This window comes from Chrysochloris asiatica, unplaced genomic scaffold, assembly GCF_000296735.1.
Source record: "Chrysochloris asiatica unplaced genomic scaffold, ChrAsi1.0 scaffold00389, whole genome shotgun sequence".
Taxonomy (NCBI): domain Eukaryota; kingdom Metazoa; phylum Chordata; class Mammalia; order Afrosoricida; family Chrysochloridae; genus Chrysochloris; species Chrysochloris asiatica.
The window spans coordinates 1767019-1789718 of record NW_006408907.1 but is presented as its reverse complement, the minus strand read 5'-3'; the positions used below and the strand labels follow the sequence as shown (position 1 = coordinate 1789718).

Sequence of the window (22700 nt, the reverse complement as noted above, 5' to 3'; positions counted from 1 at the left end):
TGCCATTACAGTTAGCAGTCCACTGTTTAGCCTACAGTGCCAAACCAGGACTCCAGGAATTTATTTGGTTTGCATTAATTATACTCAGAATAGAATAATGACCTAAATGTATGGTCTAAGACCATAAAACACTTAAAAGAAACTATAAGAGTAATGCTTTGAGACTCCCTAGTCATCAACAACAGATTTTTAGAGATGACACTACAAACACAAGTAAAATAAATAATTGGGATCTCAATAAAAATAAAAGCTTTGTTGTTAATGAGGATATTATCAGTGTAGTGTGTGTTCTAAACCTACTCACTTCTGAGTTAGAAGGAGCTAGACACAGAGAAAAGGAGGCAAAAGTAGTGGAAGAAAGATGCCATCTGAAGATTGCTTAGGACATGAGGAATCTGGGGGCACAGAAGCTAACACAGGATCTTCCTCCAGAACTGACAAAGAAAGTCTTCCACTATGTATAGCCAATGCAGTAAATTTGGACTTCTAACCTCCTACACTGTGAGAACAGAAATTTCTGTTCTTTAAAGCCAACCACTTGTGATACAACAGCACTAGGAAACTGAGACATGGATGGCACCAAAGGGAACTGATGGAATTGGCAGGACCGTGGTTGTCTGGAGAAGGGAGTCAAGAGTAGTGAAGCCTAATAGTGTACAGAGAATTAGAGGGGTATGGGAATAGGTTTCATAGGCCCTGCCACAAAGGGACCTAAAGCTTAAGGCACCAAAATTGAGCCAGCCTCTATTCCTCCCAGTGTACCTGAGAGGGGCCACTGTAGTCTGTATTCTTTAGATGAGGAATTCAAGGCTTAGAGTGACATAGGACCTTGTCTTTGGTCACTGAGGCACTACATGGAAGAACAAGATTGGAATTGTTCTTGACATAATGTCAAGTCCTACCTCAGCTCATATTTTTAAGAAATTCACACTCCAATGTATGGATCCCAAATATACTCATACATAAAGAATTGAAAGTGGAAGTGTTAGGAAGTAATTTATGCAAAAACAGAAACAGAGGCACAGTTTTGTAAAGTACATCATCACTTATAGAATTGAAACTTGAAATTTTGGGTCTACTATTATTTTCACTTTTAAAAAGTATGCCTGCTTGTTGCATAAAGTTCAAACATTACAGAAATGTGGAAAATAAACTGTGCAAGTGTCCTGTTCAATATTTGCCCATAATTCCAGACAGTTACTTAACATTTGTTACCCCTAGAAATGAAGTGAGATGCTGTCCTGTTACTGTTTGATTGGAAGTATAACTAAATGGCTGAACCCCTAAAGAAAGAGAACATGGAGCACCTGGCGTCAGATCTCTGAGGAAGGCACTGGGCAGACAGGTTGACTCTCCTTCATTCTGCAGGTGCTAGAGTGAGACAGAAGAGTACACCTTCAGAAAGGGGGAGTGGCAGTACAGTGGAGGAAAGTACAGGTGGAAACATGGTAAGATATGTGAAGAAGTCAGTTTCCCATACACGTGTGTGCAAATTATAGGAAGGTTCATGATACGGTCTTTGGAAAAATTCAAATAAGAGAAACAAGTAAAAAAAATTAAAAAAATAAAATTCCCCCCTTGTTTCTTACAATGCCCTTACTTGCCAATGAGTGTCCCTTGCAAGCTCCTGTTATGCCAGGTAACATACCCGCTTCCAGGTTTAACATATGATGGAGTCTCCAAAGGCCAATCTCAAAAGCAATGTGTGCCCTCTTACTGAAACCTACCTAAGGAGGCAAGCCTGATAAGTCTGCTAGGAACAATCGGAATGAACAGGGAGGCAGGGTCTTTAGGTCCTGGCCACATTGGCCCATGGCTACAGCAGGAGAAGAGCAATCAGGACACACAACAAAAAACACACAACATCATTCTTTATTATGAAAACAAACAAGGATCATGAGTGAGGGGAAATACACAGAACAACTGGTCCCTTGATTGGTTCAGTGGTGGGACACACATTATCTTTGGCTTCTTGAACAGCAAGGCTTATATCCCCACTCATGGGTTTGGGCTCAGGATAAAGAAAAGAGAATAAAAGGTGTTATAGATGAAGAGAAAGGCCACATTCAAGGGATCCTTTTAAGAACTTTGTTTGAAGGCCTCTTCTGGGATCTTGCCTTCAGCCTGGAGGAAGAGAAGAGAAAGAGTTTGGACTTCAGAAGAGACTGGAGTCCTGAGTTTCATCCCCAAGCCATCTTAGCTCCACCTTCTTGGCCTTTCTGAAGGCCTAGAAACATACACCTTTTACCCACTCAGTTCCCAGACCTAACCTTAAACATAGTGAAGACTTGTGCAGCTATGGTATAGTTCCACTCATTGTCCTCAAGGCACCTGGGGTGGGAGAAGAAAGGGTGATCTCTGTTAATACCAGTGTGAATACCCTGCTTACCTATGAAATGCTATCACTAAATCAATGCTATTTTTTGGCTATAATAATGAAGACCTTGGAAAAAATTATCTTCAATCCATTTTGAGTCAACTTTTGTATATGGTGTGAGAGAAGAGTCCAAATCTATTATTATGGATATCTGAGTGCCCCTGTACCACTTGTTTATTTTATCTGGTGTACTGATAAAAATTCATTGACCACAAATATGAGGACTTATTTCTGGGCTCTCAATTCTAATTCACCAACTCATATCTATCCATATACCAATAGCATACAGTCTTGACTACTATAGTTTTGTAGTAAGTTTTGAAATTAAGGATTATGAGTTTTCCAAATTTCTTCTTCATTTTCAAAACTGCTTGGCTATTCTGGGTCTACTGAACTTCCATATAAATTTTAGGTTCAGCAGTCTGCAAGGAAGCTAGATCAGTTTGAAGAGTGTTTCCATCTAAATTATATTATATCTTTCAATCCATGAACATGGGATGTCTTTCCATTTATTCGGGACTTAATTTATTTAAACAACAGAATAAACATATCAGAGTCCACATTTATACTTCCTCTGTTTTACTTGTTCCTAAGTATACTATCCTTATTGATGCTATTGTATTTGAAATAATTTCCCTAATTTAACATTTAGATTGTTCATTGAACATGTATAGAAACACCAATTATTTTTGTATATTGAGCTTGTATCCTGCAACTTTGCTGAAATTATTTATTAGTTCTAATAGCTTTTTAGTGGATACCTTAAGATTTTCCAAATTCAAGACCATTTTATCTGATCATTATTATTGCTTATGTTACGTGCCATTTCTGATTCATAGCAACCCTTTATAGAGTTTCCAAAGAGTACCTGGTGAGTTTGAACCACCAATATTGCAGTTAGCAGTCCAGTGCTTATCCTACCGTACCGCACTAAGACTACTATCTGATCATTACCTTGTTTTTTAAAAAAATCTTTACATATAAGAAGCCCTGGTAGCAAAATGGGCTATAAGCTGGCCTGCTAATCACGAGGTCATCAATTCAAATCTACCAATCACTCCATGTGAGAAAGACTGGGCTTTCTGCTCCTGTAAGGATTTACATATATAGTGTATAGGTAATGAGTTGGTACCAACTTGACAGCACACAACCACCACCACAGTATCAATATAATGGTAAGGCAAGTTTTGCATAAGCCTAATTTTTTTTTTTTTCAGAAAAAAATGCAAATATTTATTTTTCAAACTTCCCTATAAGTTCCCATTATTCACTTCTCAGCTCTACTCAGTTCACCCTTGTACATACACAATGCCAACACTCACTTTAAAGACCATTGGAGGTTCATCTTAGACTGGACAGAGAATGCTTGCACCATTCCCTGTTGTTCCTGAGAGAGAGTGGGCATGGAGCTGGAAGATGGTGTGTACACTGGGGTTGAGAAGGCCCTTTGAGTCTCTGCTGGGCTGGCTTCCCTCACAGACAGTTGGTCATTCACAATGCATAGGCTGTAGGAATAAGAGACTCTCAGACAGCTAGACAGATGGATAACTCCACACCCCCCAACAAGGATCTTGCTCCCACTCAGCAACCACTTTCCTCCTATCCCCTACTCTGCTTGACTCCCAGATTTCAAAGCTGATACTCTTTCTCCTCCCATAGAATTACTTTTGGAAAAATATCTACCAGCTTCACTAGATTTGTAGGTTTATCCCCATCCTAGAGATAGTTTCACACCCACCTCTTACAATGGCCCCAAGGAGGATACTCTCACCTTAATATTCAGATAAGGACACTGAGTCACAGAAAGGTCATGGAACTTAACCAAGTTTACATAGCTGTTTAATGCTAGTCACAGCCTATGCTCTTAACCCTAGGCAGAACTGCTTTTGAGAACTACCTTTTGTCATTCCTTAATATTGGGGAGATACTGAGAACTACACCATCACCACTCACTACAGGCTGGGATGGGTGTTCCTACGTGCCACCCACGACATAGCATTTACCTGGAGTTGTTGGCAGGAATAACTATGAAGATCCGAGTGAAGGCATAAACCTGAGCCTGAGACATTCCTTCTGCTTCAAGGATAAAAAACAACACCCTTCAGAATTGTCCATGCTTTTCGCACTCATCAGCAGCTTTACCTACTAAAGATCTTATTTTCCCACACAGGGACAACTGTCAACTGGCCGTCAAAAGGAGCAATCACCTCCCAGAAATAGGGCACTTACACTATGTCAGGCCCCATGACAATCTCTTCACAAGTTAATTTGCCTCATTTTTCACAACAGCCCAAGAGATGGGTATTACTAGCTCAATTTTGCAAATGAGACTGAGAGGTTAAGCAAGCAGAGTGAGAGACAGTCTGTATCACAAACATCTGGGCAGGTATGGACATAGGCTAGACTAGAGTGGGTTGTGGGCAGGGTGGGGAATGGAGAACAAAGAGGGCATAGGAAGGAATGGGATGAGGGAAACCTGAAATTTTTTTTTAAAGGTGCAGTGGGAGACACAAAGAAGGGACTATACAGATACTCACCCTGCTTGAACAGCCCGTTGACAGAAAAGCAGAGCATCTTTTCCTGAAAGAGCAAAACAGCTCAGCTTCCCAGAATTCTACCAAAACCTCCTTCCCACCTCTTATTTCTGGTCCTGCCTCAAGGAAAAAGCAGATGCTCACCGTCTGCACACACAAGTCCACTACAAAGGAGCTGAAGTCATGCTGGGTTTTAGGCAACACACTGAGGGAATCAATAACATCACGCTTTGTGTGATTCAGCAGTTTAAGTAGGTAGACTGTTCAGGGAGAAGAGATAGAGACAGTGCCACTCAACTGGTTCCTACAATTGACCTCTTCACACTTTCTCCCACCCAGTCTTCTCCCTCACACACTTACCAGGGTCCTTTCGTTTCTTCAAATTCCTACTACTCTTGGAGTACTTGCCCAAGCTACTTCTAGAAGAAAAAGAGGATACTGGTCAATATCTTCTGAGAAGTCATAGAACCCAAGACTGTCACCAGGTCTGTGATACTCACGGAACTTGACCCTCAGGTTTGAAGGAAACGGTGAGTGAGAAGCAGGCATCATCATGGTAAGCAGTGATGAGACCTTGACGGTCACCATAGTCAAAGATGCAGTAATACCTATGGAGAAACGGGACAGGCTCTCTGTAGTCTGGGCCCCTAACTATACTTGAAGGCTGCAATGGGTGGCCTGACCCATCCCTGACCTCCCTGCCTTGGGTCTCCAGGGGCACTTACTCCTGTAAGAATTGCAAGATTAGATTCTTTAAGGTATCAGGTCCTTTATAGCTTTCCTGTAATTAAAAAGCCACTTGTGACACGGCAGTTGACAAAGCCTCCCCTGCAACACACCAAATCCTGTTTTGGTACCTCCAACTCACCTTGCATGGCTTCATTATCTCAGAGACTTCAATTTGAAGAGTTATTGGTGGAGATATGTCCTGGCCATCCTGGGTAATGAAAGAAGTTATCAGTGCAAACCAGGGAGGACATACTAGATGAGCAATGAAATGAAGAGTTTCAGAAGACAGTGAGGGTCAAGGGTCAGGTGTGAATTGGCCTCAAAACTCCTAAGAGCCAGACTAAAGCTGATGTATTCTCCATGGGGCCTAGAATCCTCTAATATTATATGTAATGTGTGTGTATATGTGTTTTATGAAACTTATTAAACGGAGAATAGCTATGACTTTCCAGAAGTCTTTGTCCTCTAAAACAATGCGAAAATATAAACTAGACAAGAGTCAAAGGATTTGAGAGGCAGGTGTGCAGGCAATCAATGTAAGTGAGAGGAGGCAATAATGAAAATAAGCACTTACCAGACATAACAACTTGGGGAAACTATCCCGGATGGCACTGTCCGAAATCAAAAATAGGAAGAAATGATTGACAGATAATACAGCATTGGACTGCCTGTTTTGAACTAACGCACTGATGCCACAACAGAATCCAGTGTCCCCTGTGCATTTTGCAGCCCCTGTCCATTCTGCAGCTTCCATATTAAGCCTGAGTTCAAGTATATTTGGTCCACATTCCCTGTGGAGTGCTGGGCATCCCCACTATGTACTATCTTAAAGGCACAGCCTCTCTATATCTCCTTACAAATCATTTTCCTCTTCTTCTTCCTGGGAAGCTCCCACATGTATGGCCTTGACCGCTTTCTCCAGTAATAAAGAAGCATCATATAGAGGCCAAATTAGAGAGATTCCTCCCCATCTCTACCTCACTGATCTCCTTCTAAGTCCCCAGGGAAAGTTCCAAAGGGAAGAGGGAACAGGGTAGGTCACAGGGCTCTGCTACCTTACCAGGTATCCAGTGTTTTGCCAGACCTGACCCTGGATAAGACCAATGTCAGGGCAGGGAGATGAGTGAATGTTAGGGCAGGGTGATGAATGAGGCATGCTCAAGAGGCAGGAAGGGAATAAGGACAGAAAGGGAGTGAAGGTTGGGGAGAGGAAAGATAGGGGGACATAAGAAAGTGGAGACAAAAGAGAAAGACAAGGAAAAGGAAAGGAAAGAAGTTTTTTTGGGGTAGTGGAAGAACAGAGGAAGATAGAGGAAATGGCTCAATTGCTGCCAGCCTGTCCTTCATCTGCCCCTAAGCTCACCCTGGTCTGAGGTATGAATAGAAAACAGGTATTTGTTGGGCTGAGTCCATTGGCCTATGTGATCCTATCTAAGCTGTACATGGGAAACAAAGCAGTCACATGCAGGAGAACTTCCCTAGGAGTAAAGGTTCAGGTAAAAGAACAGCATCACATAGAGGATCTATAGCCCCACTAGAGTGCCTGATGACCCCTGTACAACTGTGCCTATCTTAGTTGGTCCTTTCCCTGAGGAATCAGACCATCTTGGTGCAACCAGTACTCTTTCGAAGGATCTGACAGTATGATGTGATGTGGTGAAGGAAGGAGGCAGTATCCCTGAGAAGACTGTCTTCCTGTCACCTCATCCTCCTCTGTTCCCAGCTTTCCATTCTTAGCACCTGCCACAGGAAGCCCTCTGCTCACTGCGGACAAACCGCTTCTAACTCACTGATTCAAGGAAACCAGCTTTCTCCCTTAGCAGTGCACAGCTTCTGGCATTGAACCAGAGGAGTAGATTCATGATAAAGCCACCCCCAGGCCTACACACTCCGTATGGGACAGGAAACTCCAAATGTAGGCCTGGAACAAGTCCGAGGACCCTTTTGGAGCAAGAGATAGAGGTTCCGTCACAGGATGGGGAGAGAAGCTCCATCTGAGCTCAGAGGCAGGAAGGCCTGTCTCAGCAGGAGTCCCTGGTCAGGAGGAACCTTTACAATCTAGGCCACCAGTATCTGCTTCAAGGCAGTCCCAGTGAGAGAGAAAGGCACAATGTGTATACACTTCTGATCCCAGGTTTTCCAGAAAGGGAAGAGCCCTTCTTCCTGAAGCACATTCAGTGAAAGCTATGTCCGAGAAGGCTGGGTGCAAAGAGATGGGACACACAGGGGATCAGTGAGCAAGCTAAAGGAAGGCAGGGAGACCTCTAAAAAGTGAGACACATAGAGGACAAGGTTGCAACCTCCTACAGACAGGCACTGTCAGCAGTTGTTCAGGCTGCCAGGAGCTGAAGGTTCCCAGAAAGGTTGACAGAGGTTACCTTGTTGTTGTTAGTTACCACTAAGTCAATTCTGTCTCATGGAAACTCTTAATTGTGCAGTGAATAACTTGCTCCATAGAGTGTTCAGAAGTAGATTGCCATCTGCTTTTTGAGGTGTCTCTGGGTGTGTTCTAACTACCAACTTTGGGGCTAGTAGTTAAGGGCTTAGTCATCTGTCCCAACCAGGGACTCCCCACCAACCTGATATAGGTGGCCTGGTCTGAGAAGGTGTCACACATTGGGTTTCCTTCTAGCCACAGCTCTTCAAGTTTCAGCCCTTTCATTTTCTCCAACTCGCTTGCTGACTTTAGCTGAGAAAAATGGGAGGACACAAGGGATAGGAGTCCCAGCAACCAAGAGACAGATGAATCCCGTGTACATTCAGTCCTCACCCTCACCCACAGGCAACTTCCTGTCATCATCATGATGAGCACTATCAGCCACCCTCTATTCAAATTAAATTTGGCTCTTACTTCTCACCTCATTGTTGGAGAGGTTCAAGATCTTTAGTTTGGGAGCTTTCTGTATAATGTCAGATAGGCCATCCAGCTGGTACAGTTTATTGTTACATAGGTTCAAGGATAACAGCTTTGAAGACGAATCAGAGTAACAGTTACTGTCTAGGGCTTCAGAGACAAATCTGCCTTCCATCTCATTCTTTCCACCCCTCTACCTTAATACCTCACCTCAGGGAAATTCTCTTCAATTATCTTCAGAGTGGCAGCCATACAGTTTTTCCGATTCAAGATCATGTCAATATCATGGCCTACTAAGTCTTCAGGAAATCAAAAGAAGGGAATCAGAGGGCTGAGCTGGACCAGCACCAGTACCAGACCCTCTCCAAATTACCATCACTAACTATCCCTCCCATGAATACCTTTCTGCCCTCACCTGTACTAGAATTACTTATGTCTACCATCGCATAACAACAACAACAACAACCATACCTGGGTCCAAATGGAAATTCTGGAGGTTAAGAGATTTCTGGGAGACATCATACCGTTTTTTTATGGTGATCTGCAGAAACAGAGATAAAGATAGCAGTTCTGAAGCATCTTTGGTTGTAGTGATGATAGCGAAATTATAGAGTGCGGAAAAAAGAGGTGCTCTGAGTGTAGACACATAACATGTCTTGAATCTGTATTACCTTTAGCTGCTCCATTTGTTCTGATTTAAATTCATTCAGCACAGAGTGGGATACAAAAGATGGGTTGACAAGGATTGATATCTACAGGAAAGAGATGTAGGGTAAGTATAAGAAAATCTACTACTATAAAAGATTGTCTAGTCCCTGGTCTGTCTTCCTGTCCCTGGTCTGTCTTCCTGTTCCCAGACTTGTCGTTAAGTACCATTGAGTTGGTTCTAACTAATAGCACTCTGGATAGGATTTCCAAGGATTAGCTGGTGGGTTTGAACCACCGACCTTGCTGTTAGTCCCTTGTTTATCTTACAGCATCATACCAGGACTACATCCCCAGACTAGGTACAGTCAATTCCCTCAATACACACCTTCTGGTTATCTTCATCACGTATCTGGTAGTTGGCAGCCTTCAAGGCAGATGCAGTGCTAAAATCCTTGACAAAGAACTGGGCATGCTTTCGCACATAGTGGAACTACAGGGAGCAAAGGCAACAGCATCAGAAGCTAATACAGATCAACTCCCTCCCCTGTGCCCAGTCATCTAGCTTCACTGTCCTCTCTTACATCAACCGGGGTGAAAGAAACATTGCAATGGCTCCGGATGGAATTCAATAGCCATGTCTTGTCATATTTTCTCCCATAAGGAACCTAAGAGTAAAAGAAAGTATAGGAAAGAAGAATAAAAACATGGAATTAATTAAGACTGAAGAATAGACCCAACCAAGTGTTCTTTACTGAGCTTTAAAAAGACTTCTAAAAAGGGGACCATTTACATTTATCTTTCTTGCCTTTCTAAAAGTTCTCCTTCAAATATTCAAATTAAGATGTTTGGCATCATCCACTTTTTTTTTTTTTTTTTTTTTTTAACATTCCAGAAGATCGGGAGGAGGTAGAAGAACAACGCAGATAGGGGAACACTGAGACAGGTTTGCATGGGCTAAATGGGACAGAGGTAAATAGTGATGTATGCTCAACCTTGGAACAAGAGGGCTCTGTGATACAGGAATTTGAGGCATAGTCTGAATGGGTAAAAAAGGGGAAATAATGTTAAGATGCTTTACTGTCTTATAAATATTGGGATCCCTTGCCAACTATTATAAAATGGAAACTTGAATTACATAGAAAGCAATGTCGGGAAACATGATTACAGAAAGCTTGTAAGCCTGTATTTAGCCTATAACTGATTGGAAGGCCTAAGGTTGATGATTCATGGAGGGGATTGTAACCATGGCAGTGAAACGATATACGAGAGAATGTATGTAAAACTAATATTCTCCCATATAAACTATCACATAATTCACAATAAAACATTAAAAAAAGAAAGAGAAAATAAATAAAACAACAATGTTTTTGGCAGAAAAAAAAGAGGTTCTACAACTTGCTGGGATGTAAAGGGTGGGATAGGGGAGGAAGGGGAAGGTGGAGCACAGGGTAGGGAATAGACACAGGATTGTCTGGATGCTGGGGGGCAGGGAATACACAAGAAGGGAGGGGGAATGATGGAAGAACAAGGCGAATAGGAGAACAGTTAGGAAGGTTTGCATGGATGTAATGGGACAGGAGTAAATAATGATGTATGCACAACCTTGGAACAACAGGGCTCTGGGATACAAGGATTGAGGCATGGTTTAAATGGGTAGAAGAGGGAAATAATGTTAAGATGCTTGGCTGTCTTTTGAATCTTGGTTTCCCTTGCCTACCATTGTAAAATAGACACTTGAGGGGGAGAGAAAGGAATAGCGAGAAACATCACTATAGAAAGCTTGTAAGTCCATTTTCAGCCTCTAACTGATTGGAATACCTAAAATGGGGCTACAACTTGCCCAGTGAAGGAGGCTTCCTGCAGAGTCTTTGCATTGGATAAAACTATAGGTGGAACCCTGAACCCCATCCAGAATCTTTTGTGGTGGGAAATTTCCACTTGAAAGGACAAGCAGACCAGCCTGGAGCAGCTAGAAGAACAGAAGATATTTCTTGAAAGAAAGACTGGCAGGAAAGATCAAAAACAATAACAGTCTGATTGACTACTACAAGAACAAGCAAGTTGTTCACCCCAGAGCCATCAAGGCCAGTGGTCAGGTCCCCTCAGGGCAACCCCAAGACTCAAGGGGAATACACAAGTAGGCATGTGGTCTGGCTGGTGACCACGTTGGTCATCAATAAGGGGAAGTGGTCAGAAAACAGCAATGAAGTTGTGAGCTAAGTCCAACCAGGTTTAATAGACTCCTATGAACTTGGATTGAGACCATATGGCAAGACCTGGGGACTCCTGGGCCCAGAGGACAGTGACATGGCCACAAAAGACTAGAGTGGGGAGTGAAGTGTCTAGCTGATATGAAGTGAGGTGAGATGCACAAGAACACCCATACTTGCAGATAGTACCCACTTGACCTGGCTTCATGGCTGGATGATCAGAACTCGACTAGAAGAAGAAAGAAGAGGAAAAAAAGAGTAATCTGCTACAATTTGATGAACTTGACCTATACTTATGGATGTAGTAGCTCAAAAGAGGGAACAAATCTTTATAGTGAGGATCATTCCCACCCCGTTGGTACACAGGGTTGACAGGGATGGGCAACTTAGACATTGGCTACTCAAAATGGGGGTCTACAAAGGCAAGAAGTGACTGGCTTACAAGCTTTCAAGAGGGAGTCTAGTTCCAGAGGGTGCGGGGGAATCCTCAGAGTGGTTTCCAATCTGCCTTTACAGGGCTAATGAAAGGAGATGGGGTAAGACTCTTGTGGTACAATAGTGAAGAATTGCTATCAGGACTGACTGTGAGAGTTGAAAATGTAAAGGTAGACATTTTGTAACAAAAGGAGGGGAGTAGTTGCTTTTGCAGTCCAGGAGTGAAGATCCCTGGGACCATCAAGGGAAAAGAGTGGAGTGCGGGACCCTACCCAGAGAAGTAGTGACACCAGAGATGGAGGCAGAGAAAATGACGTGAAGAGATGAACGGGCTGGGGACTCTGGAATCTGGGAGGGAGACGGTCTGTGTGTTGACGGCCAGGGGGTAGGCTTGTGGGGTGTACCTTTTGGTTGTTTTATGATGCATGGAGGGGGTTGTAATCATTGCAATGAAACAAAGTGCAATATGATGAATGTAAAACTAATGTTCTCCCATGTAAACTATCACATAATTCACAATAAAAACTTAAAAAAAAAGACCCTCAAGAAAAACCCAAAATAAAAATTGCAGTATGATTGGCTACTACAAGAACAAGCAAGTTGTTCACTGAGAAGCCATCAAGGCAAGCAACCAAGTCCCTTCAGGACAAACCCCCTCCAAGACTAAAACTCAAAGGGAATACATAAGTAGGCATGTAAGCTTGCTGGAGACCATGTTGGTCTACTGGTGAGTGGAAAAGGAAGAAAGGCAGCAATGAAGAAATGAGCTGAGTTCAACCATATTCCATAGACTACTGTTGACTTGGGGATGAGAGAGAGAAGAGGAAGGGGTGGTTGGTCCGATGTGTAGTGAGACCTTGGCACTCCTGAGCCCATGGACAAGGACATAGTCACGGAAGGCTAACGCTGAGAGTGAAGCATCCAGCTGATATGTAGTGAGGGGAGACGTACAAGAATGCCCAAACTTACAGAGAGTACCCATTTGACCTAGTCTCAATGGCTTGGTAATCAGAACTCAACTAGAGGAAGACAAAAAAAAAAACAAACCAATTTTTGATAAAGGAAACAAGTGCAAATTGCTACAATTTGATGAACTTGACTTATACTTATATATGTAGTAGCTCAAAGTACCAACAAAGATGGAAGGCATCTTCACATCAAGTATCAATCCAATCCCCTCTGTATACAGGGTAGATAGGGATAGGCAACTTATATATTGGCTACCTAAAATGAGGGGTGATAAAGACACAAAGTGACTGGCTTACAAGGTTTCAAGAGGGAGTTTATTTTAAGAATATGCAGGGGAAGATATAGTTCCCACTGAATAGTTTTCATCTTGTCTAGACGGGTCTGGTGAAAAGAAATTGTGAAAAGATTCTTACGATTCAATATTGAGTAATTGTTATGACTAATTGCGACTGTCACAACTGTAAAAGTAGAAGTTTTGTAACAAAAACGTGGCAGTAGTTAGTCTTACAGTCCAGAAACAGAGGCCCCTAGGATCATCAAGGGAGAAGAGCACAAGCAGAATGTGGGATCCTATCCAGAGAAGCAGAGACACCAGAGATGGAGGCAGAGATGAGGACATGGAGAGAGGGAGCATCTGAGGACTCTAGACTCATGGAAAGAGAGGGACTAAGTGCTGGCGGCCAGGAGGCAGGCTTGCTGAATGTGTACTTTAGTTGTTTAAATGATTATATATTCCTGAGTGTTTTTGTGTACATGCCCCCATCCCCCCTAAAAAAAAAAAAAGACCGAGGGAATGGAAGCAAATACTGTTGAATGCATAGAGGAGATTGTAATCATAGCAATGAAACTATGACTGTAAAACTGATGTTCTCTCATATAAACTATCACTCAATTCACATTTAAAACTTTTAAAAAAAGATTCCAGAAGATCCTAACTAATGCACACCCTGCCTGCTCCTTCTACAAGGACTCTGGAGACTCTAGCTCACATTCTCCCTCCCCTCCAACATATATACTCAAATTTGAATCAAACTGAGTCACAGTGCAGAAAGTTGTTCTAGCTCCCACCTTTGCCTTTTCCCACAATTGTGCTGGCATTCCTGTCAGCCTTTTCCCTTTTATCATTTCTCTGAACCCTTAGATCAAGGCTGGGGAACATCGGCCCACAGGCCTCATTTAGTCTGGCCCTGAAAAGGCAACCACAGTTTCAGCCATCACATTAGGGGTGAGTTAATTAAATGTTTGACCAAATATAGCTGGCTAATTTTTAAGCTGATAATTTCATATGGCTTGTGAATGATGTTATAAATCCTGGCAGAAAAATGGTTCCCCACAATTGCCTTAGATCATAAAATATTTTCTTAGCAACTTTCCTAATAAAAAAGATTACCAACTTCCCTGCTCCCAGTAAAGTACCTAGCATGTCTTCACAAGACCATCATAACTCCACCTGAGCAGTCCTATCACTGTCACTCCCTTTGCACACTCCATGCATTTTCCGAGGACACTCACTGTTATTTTAAACCAGTTCCTGGAGTCTTCATCCTTCCAATTCTCCATTTCTTTTTTTGGAAATCTATTTCTATTACGCCATCCCATTCTTCTATTATTGAATCGGGGGGTTCTGTGGAAAAACAGATGAAGAAAGGTTTCCATAAATTTTTAGAATGCCTTCGACATATCCTCACTTCTCTGATGGCAGAGATATAATCATGGTTGTTCAACCATTATTCCACTTTAGTATCCTTTGGTTTTCAAGTGGGTGAAGAAAAACATGATACCAAGAATGATAGTTGTATACTCCCAGTTGTTGCTACATGCAAACCAAACTGCCTGGTCACTTACTGTCTTATGTGGAGGTGTTTGTGGGAATCTCTTGTTGTCACCATGTGATCATCCTCTTGGAGGTATGAAGGTCGACGCTTATACCCACCCCTTTCATAATGAAAGGTGTTTTTATCACGATTCCCTCGGAAAGATCCCCAAACTTTCTTTCTTTCCTTGTATTCTGAAATTGGAAACAAAAACACATGTTTGAAGACAATCATGGGTTCACATATCATGCATCCCATCTTGGGCTAACACCACAGTAGAGCAAGCAAAGTGCTAACCTATCCTAAAGGAGAACCACAAATGCCAGTAAGCAAACTCTTCCATCTAGCTATGAGAACTTATCTTACTGATGGCATCAGGGGAGAATCCCAAAGAAGGTGGTAACTCTGTGGAATATTAAAAAAAAAGGGGGGTGCGGGGGGGGCAAAAATTTATAATGAATAAGGGTGGGAATGTCCATTGGTTAGATTGGATTCCATCCATACACAAAGAAGGCATCCTAATTTTGCCTTGCTTCCCAACTCTCTAACCATTACACCAAGACCAAGAAGACAACCTCTCTCACATCTCCCAAATACATTCAGCCACCAAAACAACTTCATTATCAGTTGATTCTGACTCATAATGGTACCCTATATATAGGGTTTCCAAGGAGCAGCTGGTAGGTTTGAACTGCCGACCTTGTGGTTCATAGTCCAGTGCTGATCCTACAGCCACAACAGGAGTCAAATAACAGGCAGGACTGAATTAATAGCTTCCTAAACTGGGAGTCCTAAGGAACTCTGGTAGCGTAGTGGTAACGAAACGGGCTGAGAACCATAAGGTGAGCAGTTCGAAACTACCAGCTGCTCCGCGGGAGAAAGATGAGGCTTTCTGATCCTGTAAAGATTTATAGCCTCGGAAACGCTGTTCAGGGTCGCTATGGGTCAGAACCGACTTGATGGCACTTAACAACAATAACAACAAACTGGGAGTCCTGGTGTGATGCTGTAGGATCAACACTGAACCAAAAGGTCAGATTGAACCACAAGTCCAGCAGTTCAACCTCAGCAGCCGCTCCTCGGAAACCCTATGTTGTCGGTGTTGTCGAATGCTGTCCAGTTGGTTCCAACCCATAGTGAACCTGTTAAGAGTTTCCGAAGAGTGGCTGGTGACCTTGAACTGCTGACCTTGTGGTTCAAACTGACTTTGCAGTCCAGAACATTAGCCCACAGTGCCACATCAGGACTCCTGGAAACCTTGTACAGGCTCTCTATAAATCGAAATTGATTAGATGGCACTTAACAACAACAAACTGTCTACCTACCGCTAGCCTTGCCATCAACAACATTTTGTTCAAATATTCAAAGTGACTCACACTTTCTTATCATAAAATGCCTTTCACTTTCTGTGATCTTGAACCAGCTCATATAAACAACCTTTCCTAACTCAGCTCTTCTATTCCAAGAGTCTTAACGATTCACTGTAATTAAAGGTGCCAACTATAATTTCCAAGTGTTTAGAGATTTTCATTTTTGCATTATACTATTGATCTCTAGCGTAGTGGTTACAAATCGGGCTGCGAACCTAAAGGTCAGCAGTTCGAAACTACCATCTGCTCCGTGGGAGAAAGATGAGGCTTTCTGCTCCCATAAAGATTTATAGCCTCGGAAACCCTGTACAGGGTCACTATGAGTCGGAACAGACTCCACGGCACACAACAACAACAACAACATTGATCTCTAGTTTGATTCCATTATGGCCTGAGAAAAATACTCAGTATTTCAATTACTTAAAATCTGCTGAAGTTTGTTTGATGGTCCAGGAGATGGTCTATCTTGATGAATGTTATACATGAGTATTTTAAGAGAAAAAAAGAACTTTGCTGTTATCAAGTGGAGTATTCTATTTATATCATTTAGATCCTGTTATTTTATTGTGTTATTCAGATAGATCTTCTATAACTTTGCTGATTTTCTGTTTAGTAATTCTATCACTTCATGAAAGAGGGTTAAATTGGCCTTTTTCCTTTCAGTTCCACCAGTTTTTGCTTCATGTACTTTGAGGCTATGTTATTGGTGCATACACATTGAAGATTGTTATATCTTCCTGGTGGGCTGATTCTTTTATCATTATGTAACGTCACCCTTTGTCTCATAATTTCCTTTGGTATGGATTACATCTCAATGTAAGGAAAACAAAAATCCTCACCACTGGACCAATAAATAACATTCTTGTCAGAAGAGAAAAGATTGAAGTTGTCAAGGACTTCATTCTTCTTAGATAAACTATTAACACTCACGGAAGCAGCAGTCAAGAACTCAAACGATGTATTGCATTAGGAAATATGCTGCACAAGACCTTTTTAAAGTGTTGAAGAGCAAAGATGTCAGCTTGAGGACTAAGGTGCACCTGACCCAAGCCATGGTATTTTCCATAACCTCATATGCATGCGAAAGCTGGACAGTGAATAAGGAAGACCTTAGAAGAATTGATGCCTTTGAGTTATGGTGTTGAGGAGAATACTAAAAGTGCCATGGGCTGCCAAAAGAACCAATAGATCCGTTTTGGAAGAAGTGCAGCCAGAGTGCTCCTTAGAGGCCAAGATGGCCAAACTTCGTCTCTCATACTTTGGACATATTGTCAGGAGGGAACAGTCACTGAAGAAAGATATCATGTTTGGTGAGATGGAGGGTTGGAGAAAAAGAGAAAGACCCCCAATGAGATGGATTGGCCAGGTGGCAGCATCGATGGACTCAAGTGTGGCAACAGTAGTGAGCTTGGCCCAGGATCGGACATTGTTTCGTTCTGCTGTGCATAAGGTTGCTATGAGTCGGTGCCGACTCAATGGCACCTAACAACAACAACAACACTCACTGGTAGTAGTTACTGTGCCTCATCTTCCCAATCACCCCTGCTAACATATCTAATTTACCATGTGGATAAATTTGAAAGTTCTTTTGACATCTAAAGAATGAGATAGTCTCAATTCTCTGACAACAGGATTCTCTACAGGTATTATTTCTCCCACACTCGGTGGAATCAATATACCATCAGATTGTAATGCTAACAATATTAGTGGTTTGGCGCAAATGGAGAGTTAGAACCCAGCTTCCTTTTGAGCTCTAACCTTTAATGGTTAACTTCTGATCAAGGTAGCATCTGATCAAGAACTGATGGTATTGAAGGAAGAAATTCAAGCTGCATTAAAGGTGTTAGTGAAAAACAAGCCTCCAAGAACTGACAGCATGCCAAATGAGATGCTTCAACAAATGAATACAACACTGGAAGAGTTCACTCATCCATACCAAGAAATCTGGAAGACAGCTACCTAAGTGATGGCAGAAATTCATTTCTGTACTCATGCCAAAGATAGGTGATCCACCAGGATGATGAACTTATTGAACAATATCATTAATATCACACACAATTAAAATTTTTCAGAAGGTAATTTAAATATGGTTGAAGCAGTATATGAAGAGGGAATTGCAACAAATTCAAGCTGGATTCAGAAGAGGATGTGGAACAAGGTAATGTCAGATGGATATTGACTAAAAGCAGAGAATAAAAGAAAGATGTTTACCTTGTTTTATTTACTATGCAAAGGCATTCAACTGTGTGGGTCATAAATTATGGATAACATTGCAAAGAATGAGAATTCCAGAACACCTAATTATACTCATACAAAACTTGTACATAGACAAAAAGGCAGTCATTGGAACTGAGGATACTTATGGTTTAAAATAAGAATATGTGGGTCAGGGTTGTATCATTTCACCATACTTCAATCTATTTGGTGAGTAAATAATCCAAGAAACTAGACTATATGAAGAAGAACACAGCATTAACAGAGGAAGGCTCATTAACAACCTTGCTTGTTGAAAGTGAAAAGCACTTGAAGAACTTAATGTTGAAGATGAAAGACAGTAGTCTTCAGTTATGGATTAAACCTCAACATAAAGAAAACAAAAACTCTCACAAATGGACCAATAAGCAACATCATAATATGTGGAGGAAAGATTGAAGTTTACAAGGATTTTATTTGACTTGAGTTGACAATAAACGCTCATGAAACCAGCAGTCGAGGAACCAAATGAGAGTTTTACTAGGCAAATCTGGTGCAAAAGATCTTTAAAATGTAAGAAAGAAAAGATGTCACTCTGAGAACTAGGTTGTGTCTGACACAAGTCACTGTATTTTCAGTTGCCTCATAAGCATGCAAAAGGTGTACAATTAGTAAGACCAAAGAAGAATTGATACATTCCAAGAAAATGCATAGATCAAGCACAAGCTATTGTTAACAATATAACAATCATGAAAACATGATTATATCTGTTTAAATTATCATTATTATGATAGTATAAACTGATGAAAATATCACAGCATTGGATCACAGAGTGAATCCAATATTCTCTGCAGAGAATATGAGTAATTATTTTTAAACATTTTAGCCCTATTTTCTATTTTTCTACAGAAAATGAATCAAATTAGTTTAATTCACATTTTTAAATGACTGCTGAAAATGGTAGAAAGGGGATTCTCAAACCACAATAACCTCAAGAGAAACTAAATCAATTTGTGACAATGAACATGTTGATGGGAATTCAGTGTCAGGGAAAGTATATTAAGTGGTAGAGTAATGGCTCATGGTCATTGTACAGAATATAGGAAGAGTCAGAGTAATTTGGGGGAAGATGTATTACTTCAGGAAAGATGTCACAGAGGGAAACATTTAAAAGTTGGCTAGCTAACAGCTACAGCAATCCCCAGACTACTTAAGCAAGGTGCCTAAGGTGAGCCAGAGCCCTCCCTCATCAAGTTGATTCAGACACTGACAATCTCAGGCAAGTCTTTGGGTTGGGAAGCTCACAAGAGAGTGTGCCAGTGATAAATAGCCACAGGAGGACTGTTGGGCACAGACACTGAAGACAAAACACATACACATATGTATTCACTTACTGAATGTATCCATCTCAGCACAATCTCTATCTCACACTTCTGCAGCCCAAATAAAAGGTCATAACAGGTATTTAGTAAAACAGCTAGGGCCAATCCTCCAGACTTCCTTGGGTTCCTTCTCAGGCCCCAGCATGTATTAGCTGATCTCCCACACACGAATGCCTGTGAGCATGCTTTATGACATCACGTGCGTTCATACTACTACTTCCTGTGTTACTTTGGAATTCACCCTATGCCAGTGCTATGCCATGTTGCTATGGCAACAGCATCCTTGTTATGGTAGAAAAGAATGGAGTAAGGAGAAAACCAGCACTTATCAGTGGCAACCAGCATTTCTTTAGTTCTGGGCAAACTCACTAGATTTCTTTTGCCCTTCTCTCAGAAATTCCATAAGAATCCTATCCATGGTCCTTTTTCAGATCAGGAAAATCAGGATCACAGTGTTTACACATATTTCCCACAATGTCACAGCCAAGTAAGTGACAGAACAGGAAGTGTGTCCTCACCTACTGGTCTGTCTTTACACCCCAAATTCTTCCCTAGTTATTGCACAAGTTCCACATTAATGGTGAGTGTTCAAGTCTCATGGACAGATATCTGTGAACAGGCTGGTAATGATGGAAATAATGAATAATAATGAGCCACTCCTATGCAGGTGGGCGCCAGGTGTCTTGGAACAGATGGCAATATCTTTGTGGATTACAATGTTTGTGGATTCAAACCTATTTTGGAGAACTATACAAACATTTGGGCTGCCAGTGTCTGGCATGTCCTTGCATATTCCAAATGGTTAATGTGCTCAGGAGTAAACTGAAAGATTGGCAGTTGGAACCCATCCAGAGACCTAGTAATGTACTTCAGAAATAGCACTCACTGAAAACTCCATGGGATTGCCATATGTTGGATTCAATCAACAGCAACTGGTTTTTAATTAATATTTGGTAAATAAATCTATTTGTGCAGATTTGAGGTCAACAAAATCATTTTGAGAGTACACCCATCTTGTCCTTTTCTTTGTCTACTTATTTCAGCCACATTTATTCCATTCCTGTTTCAGAGGAAGGGAATGACGTATATGTGTGTGTGAATACTGTTAATGTATGTCTGTGTGTGTGAATACTGTTAATATAAAAGCATATAATTATACTTTTATACCATTATACATGAGATTCAAAATTTTACTGGTAAATGAATTTAATGAACAGAGGTGGTTTCTACTATACATTTTATTTTCATATTTTGTGTATGGTCAACTTTTGCTCTTGATTTTTAATGCTGTTTAATAGCTTGGACATAATTTGAAATGAGTTTTATAAATAAAGTAGTAGAGTTCTCAGTATAAAAAATAGTGGAACAATACTCTGGAGGGCTCAGCATCTCAGTGGTCAGGTTGACCAGGATTGCAGGCCATCCCCAGCAATGGAGGCTAGAGGACCCTGCAGAACATGGTTTTGGCTTTTGGGTAGTCCAGGACTTGTGTCCAAGCTCTTTAGGTTTTCATGCGAAGCAACTGAAGATTTTGAATCGTGAGAGGTTTTCCTCCCTCTAAGGATTTCATAATATTGACATTGCCACCAACAGTATCTGAAAGCCTGCTTTCCTATATAGTATGCTTAACTATTCAAAAGTCAAGCTTATCCTTTGACCCACACATTTCACTTCATGGATTTATCATGAAAAACATAATTGTATGTTCAGGCTTTGGAAGGAAAGAAAAAAGAGAGGGAAAAGTGGCTACTGTTGTCAGAAGAGTGGTAGAAATAATTGTCCTTGTAGTCAAGGATAGATGGGAAATAAGGGATATGAGTACATAACAAGTAGAGTGAAAATTCCAAGGAATGGACATATGGGTCATAAAGATGAGGGGAAACACTGGGAATAGTAGAGGACAAATTGAGAAAGCATCTGAAGAATTGAATTCATCATAGGAATGAATATGCACCCCTCTGGAAACCTTCCTTTCTTTCTATGTATATCTTGTCTGCCCAGTTACAGTTCTCACATGAAAAAAATTAAAAGAAAGCCTTAGAATTATGTGGAACACCATCAAGAGGAATAACTTATGTGTGACTAGAATTCTAGAACAGGAAGATACTTTTTAAAGTAAAGAGAAAATTTTCAAAGAATTGTTGGAAGAAAACTTCCCTAACATCATGAAACACAGTAAGTGGGAGTAAGCCCATAAGTATATATAATAAGCATATATATATGTGTGTGTGTGTGTATACATATATATATAGAGAGAGAGTCCTGGTGTGACGCTGTGGGTTAATGCACCAGACTGCAAAGCCGTCTGAACTGTAAGGTCAGCAGTTCAAGCTCACCAGCTACTCCTCGGAAACCCTATACAAGGTCGCTATGGGTCGGAACTGACTCGATGGCACTTAACAACAACAAATATATGTACACTCTGGTAGCATAGTGGTTATGAATCGGGCTGCGAACCACAAGGTCAGCAGTTTGAAACTACCAGCTGTTCCACGGAAGAAAGATGAGGCCTTCTGCTCCCGATTCCATGGCACACAGCCACCACCAGCCAGTATATATATATAATAAGCATGTATATAATAAGCATATAATAATTATATATTTGACAGAGAGTATTTGTGCCTTTGCTGCAACTATATTCATGGATGTGGTAGATCATACAGAGGGCAAAATTATGAAATCTTCTTAGACATTTTCAGACACCTTAAGGGAACGAGTTTCTAGGCCTGGGTACTCAAGACCATAGACGCAGGCAACACCAAGGTCAACTGGCATAACATAGCCCATAAAGACAATGTTCTGCATTCTACTTTGGTGAGTAGTGACTGAGATCTTAAAAATTCATGAGCAGCCATCTAAGGTGTGACTATTGGTCTCTCCCTATCCAGAGAAAAGAAGAGACAATTAGTCCAAAGGACTAATGGACCATGTGAACATCAGCCTCCACAACCCTGAGACCAGAAGAACTAGATGCCCAACTACCACTACCAACTGCTCTGAAATAACATTACAAGGACTTGGATGGAGTAGGGGAAATGTAGAACAAAAATCAAAATCATAAAAAAGACAATTCTGGTAAAACCTCCAAAACTATGGCCCTTAGTCACTCTTCAGGTCAGGAACTGAGCTCACCTCCATGGCTCAATTTTCAGCAAAACAATAGATAGGTCTATAAGAGACACAGT

General features: G+C 41.3%; 1 protein-coding gene across 1 annotated transcript; it reads right to left on the bottom strand.

The window, feature by feature from the left end:
• Positions 1–2079: 2079 nt before the first annotated feature.
• LOC102811870 (nuclear RNA export factor 2-like) lies at positions 2080–14316 on the bottom strand. The gene is made up of 19 exons (XM_006876541.1): positions 14269–14316; positions 9724–9807; positions 9528–9632; positions 9166–9246; positions 8966–9035; positions 8705–8793; positions 8499–8606; positions 8220–8329; positions 6215–6251; positions 5780–5848; positions 5637–5692; positions 5412–5519; positions 5272–5330; positions 5056–5171; positions 4915–4957; positions 4381–4453; positions 3700–3882; positions 2271–2331; positions 2080–2124 (listed from the first exon to the last, which is right to left on the bottom strand). The coding sequence occupies exons 1-19, from the start codon at positions 14314–14316 to the stop codon at positions 2080–2082; spliced, it is 1545 nt and encodes a 514-aa protein (XP_006876603.1).
• Positions 14317–22700: the final 8384 nt, after the last annotated feature.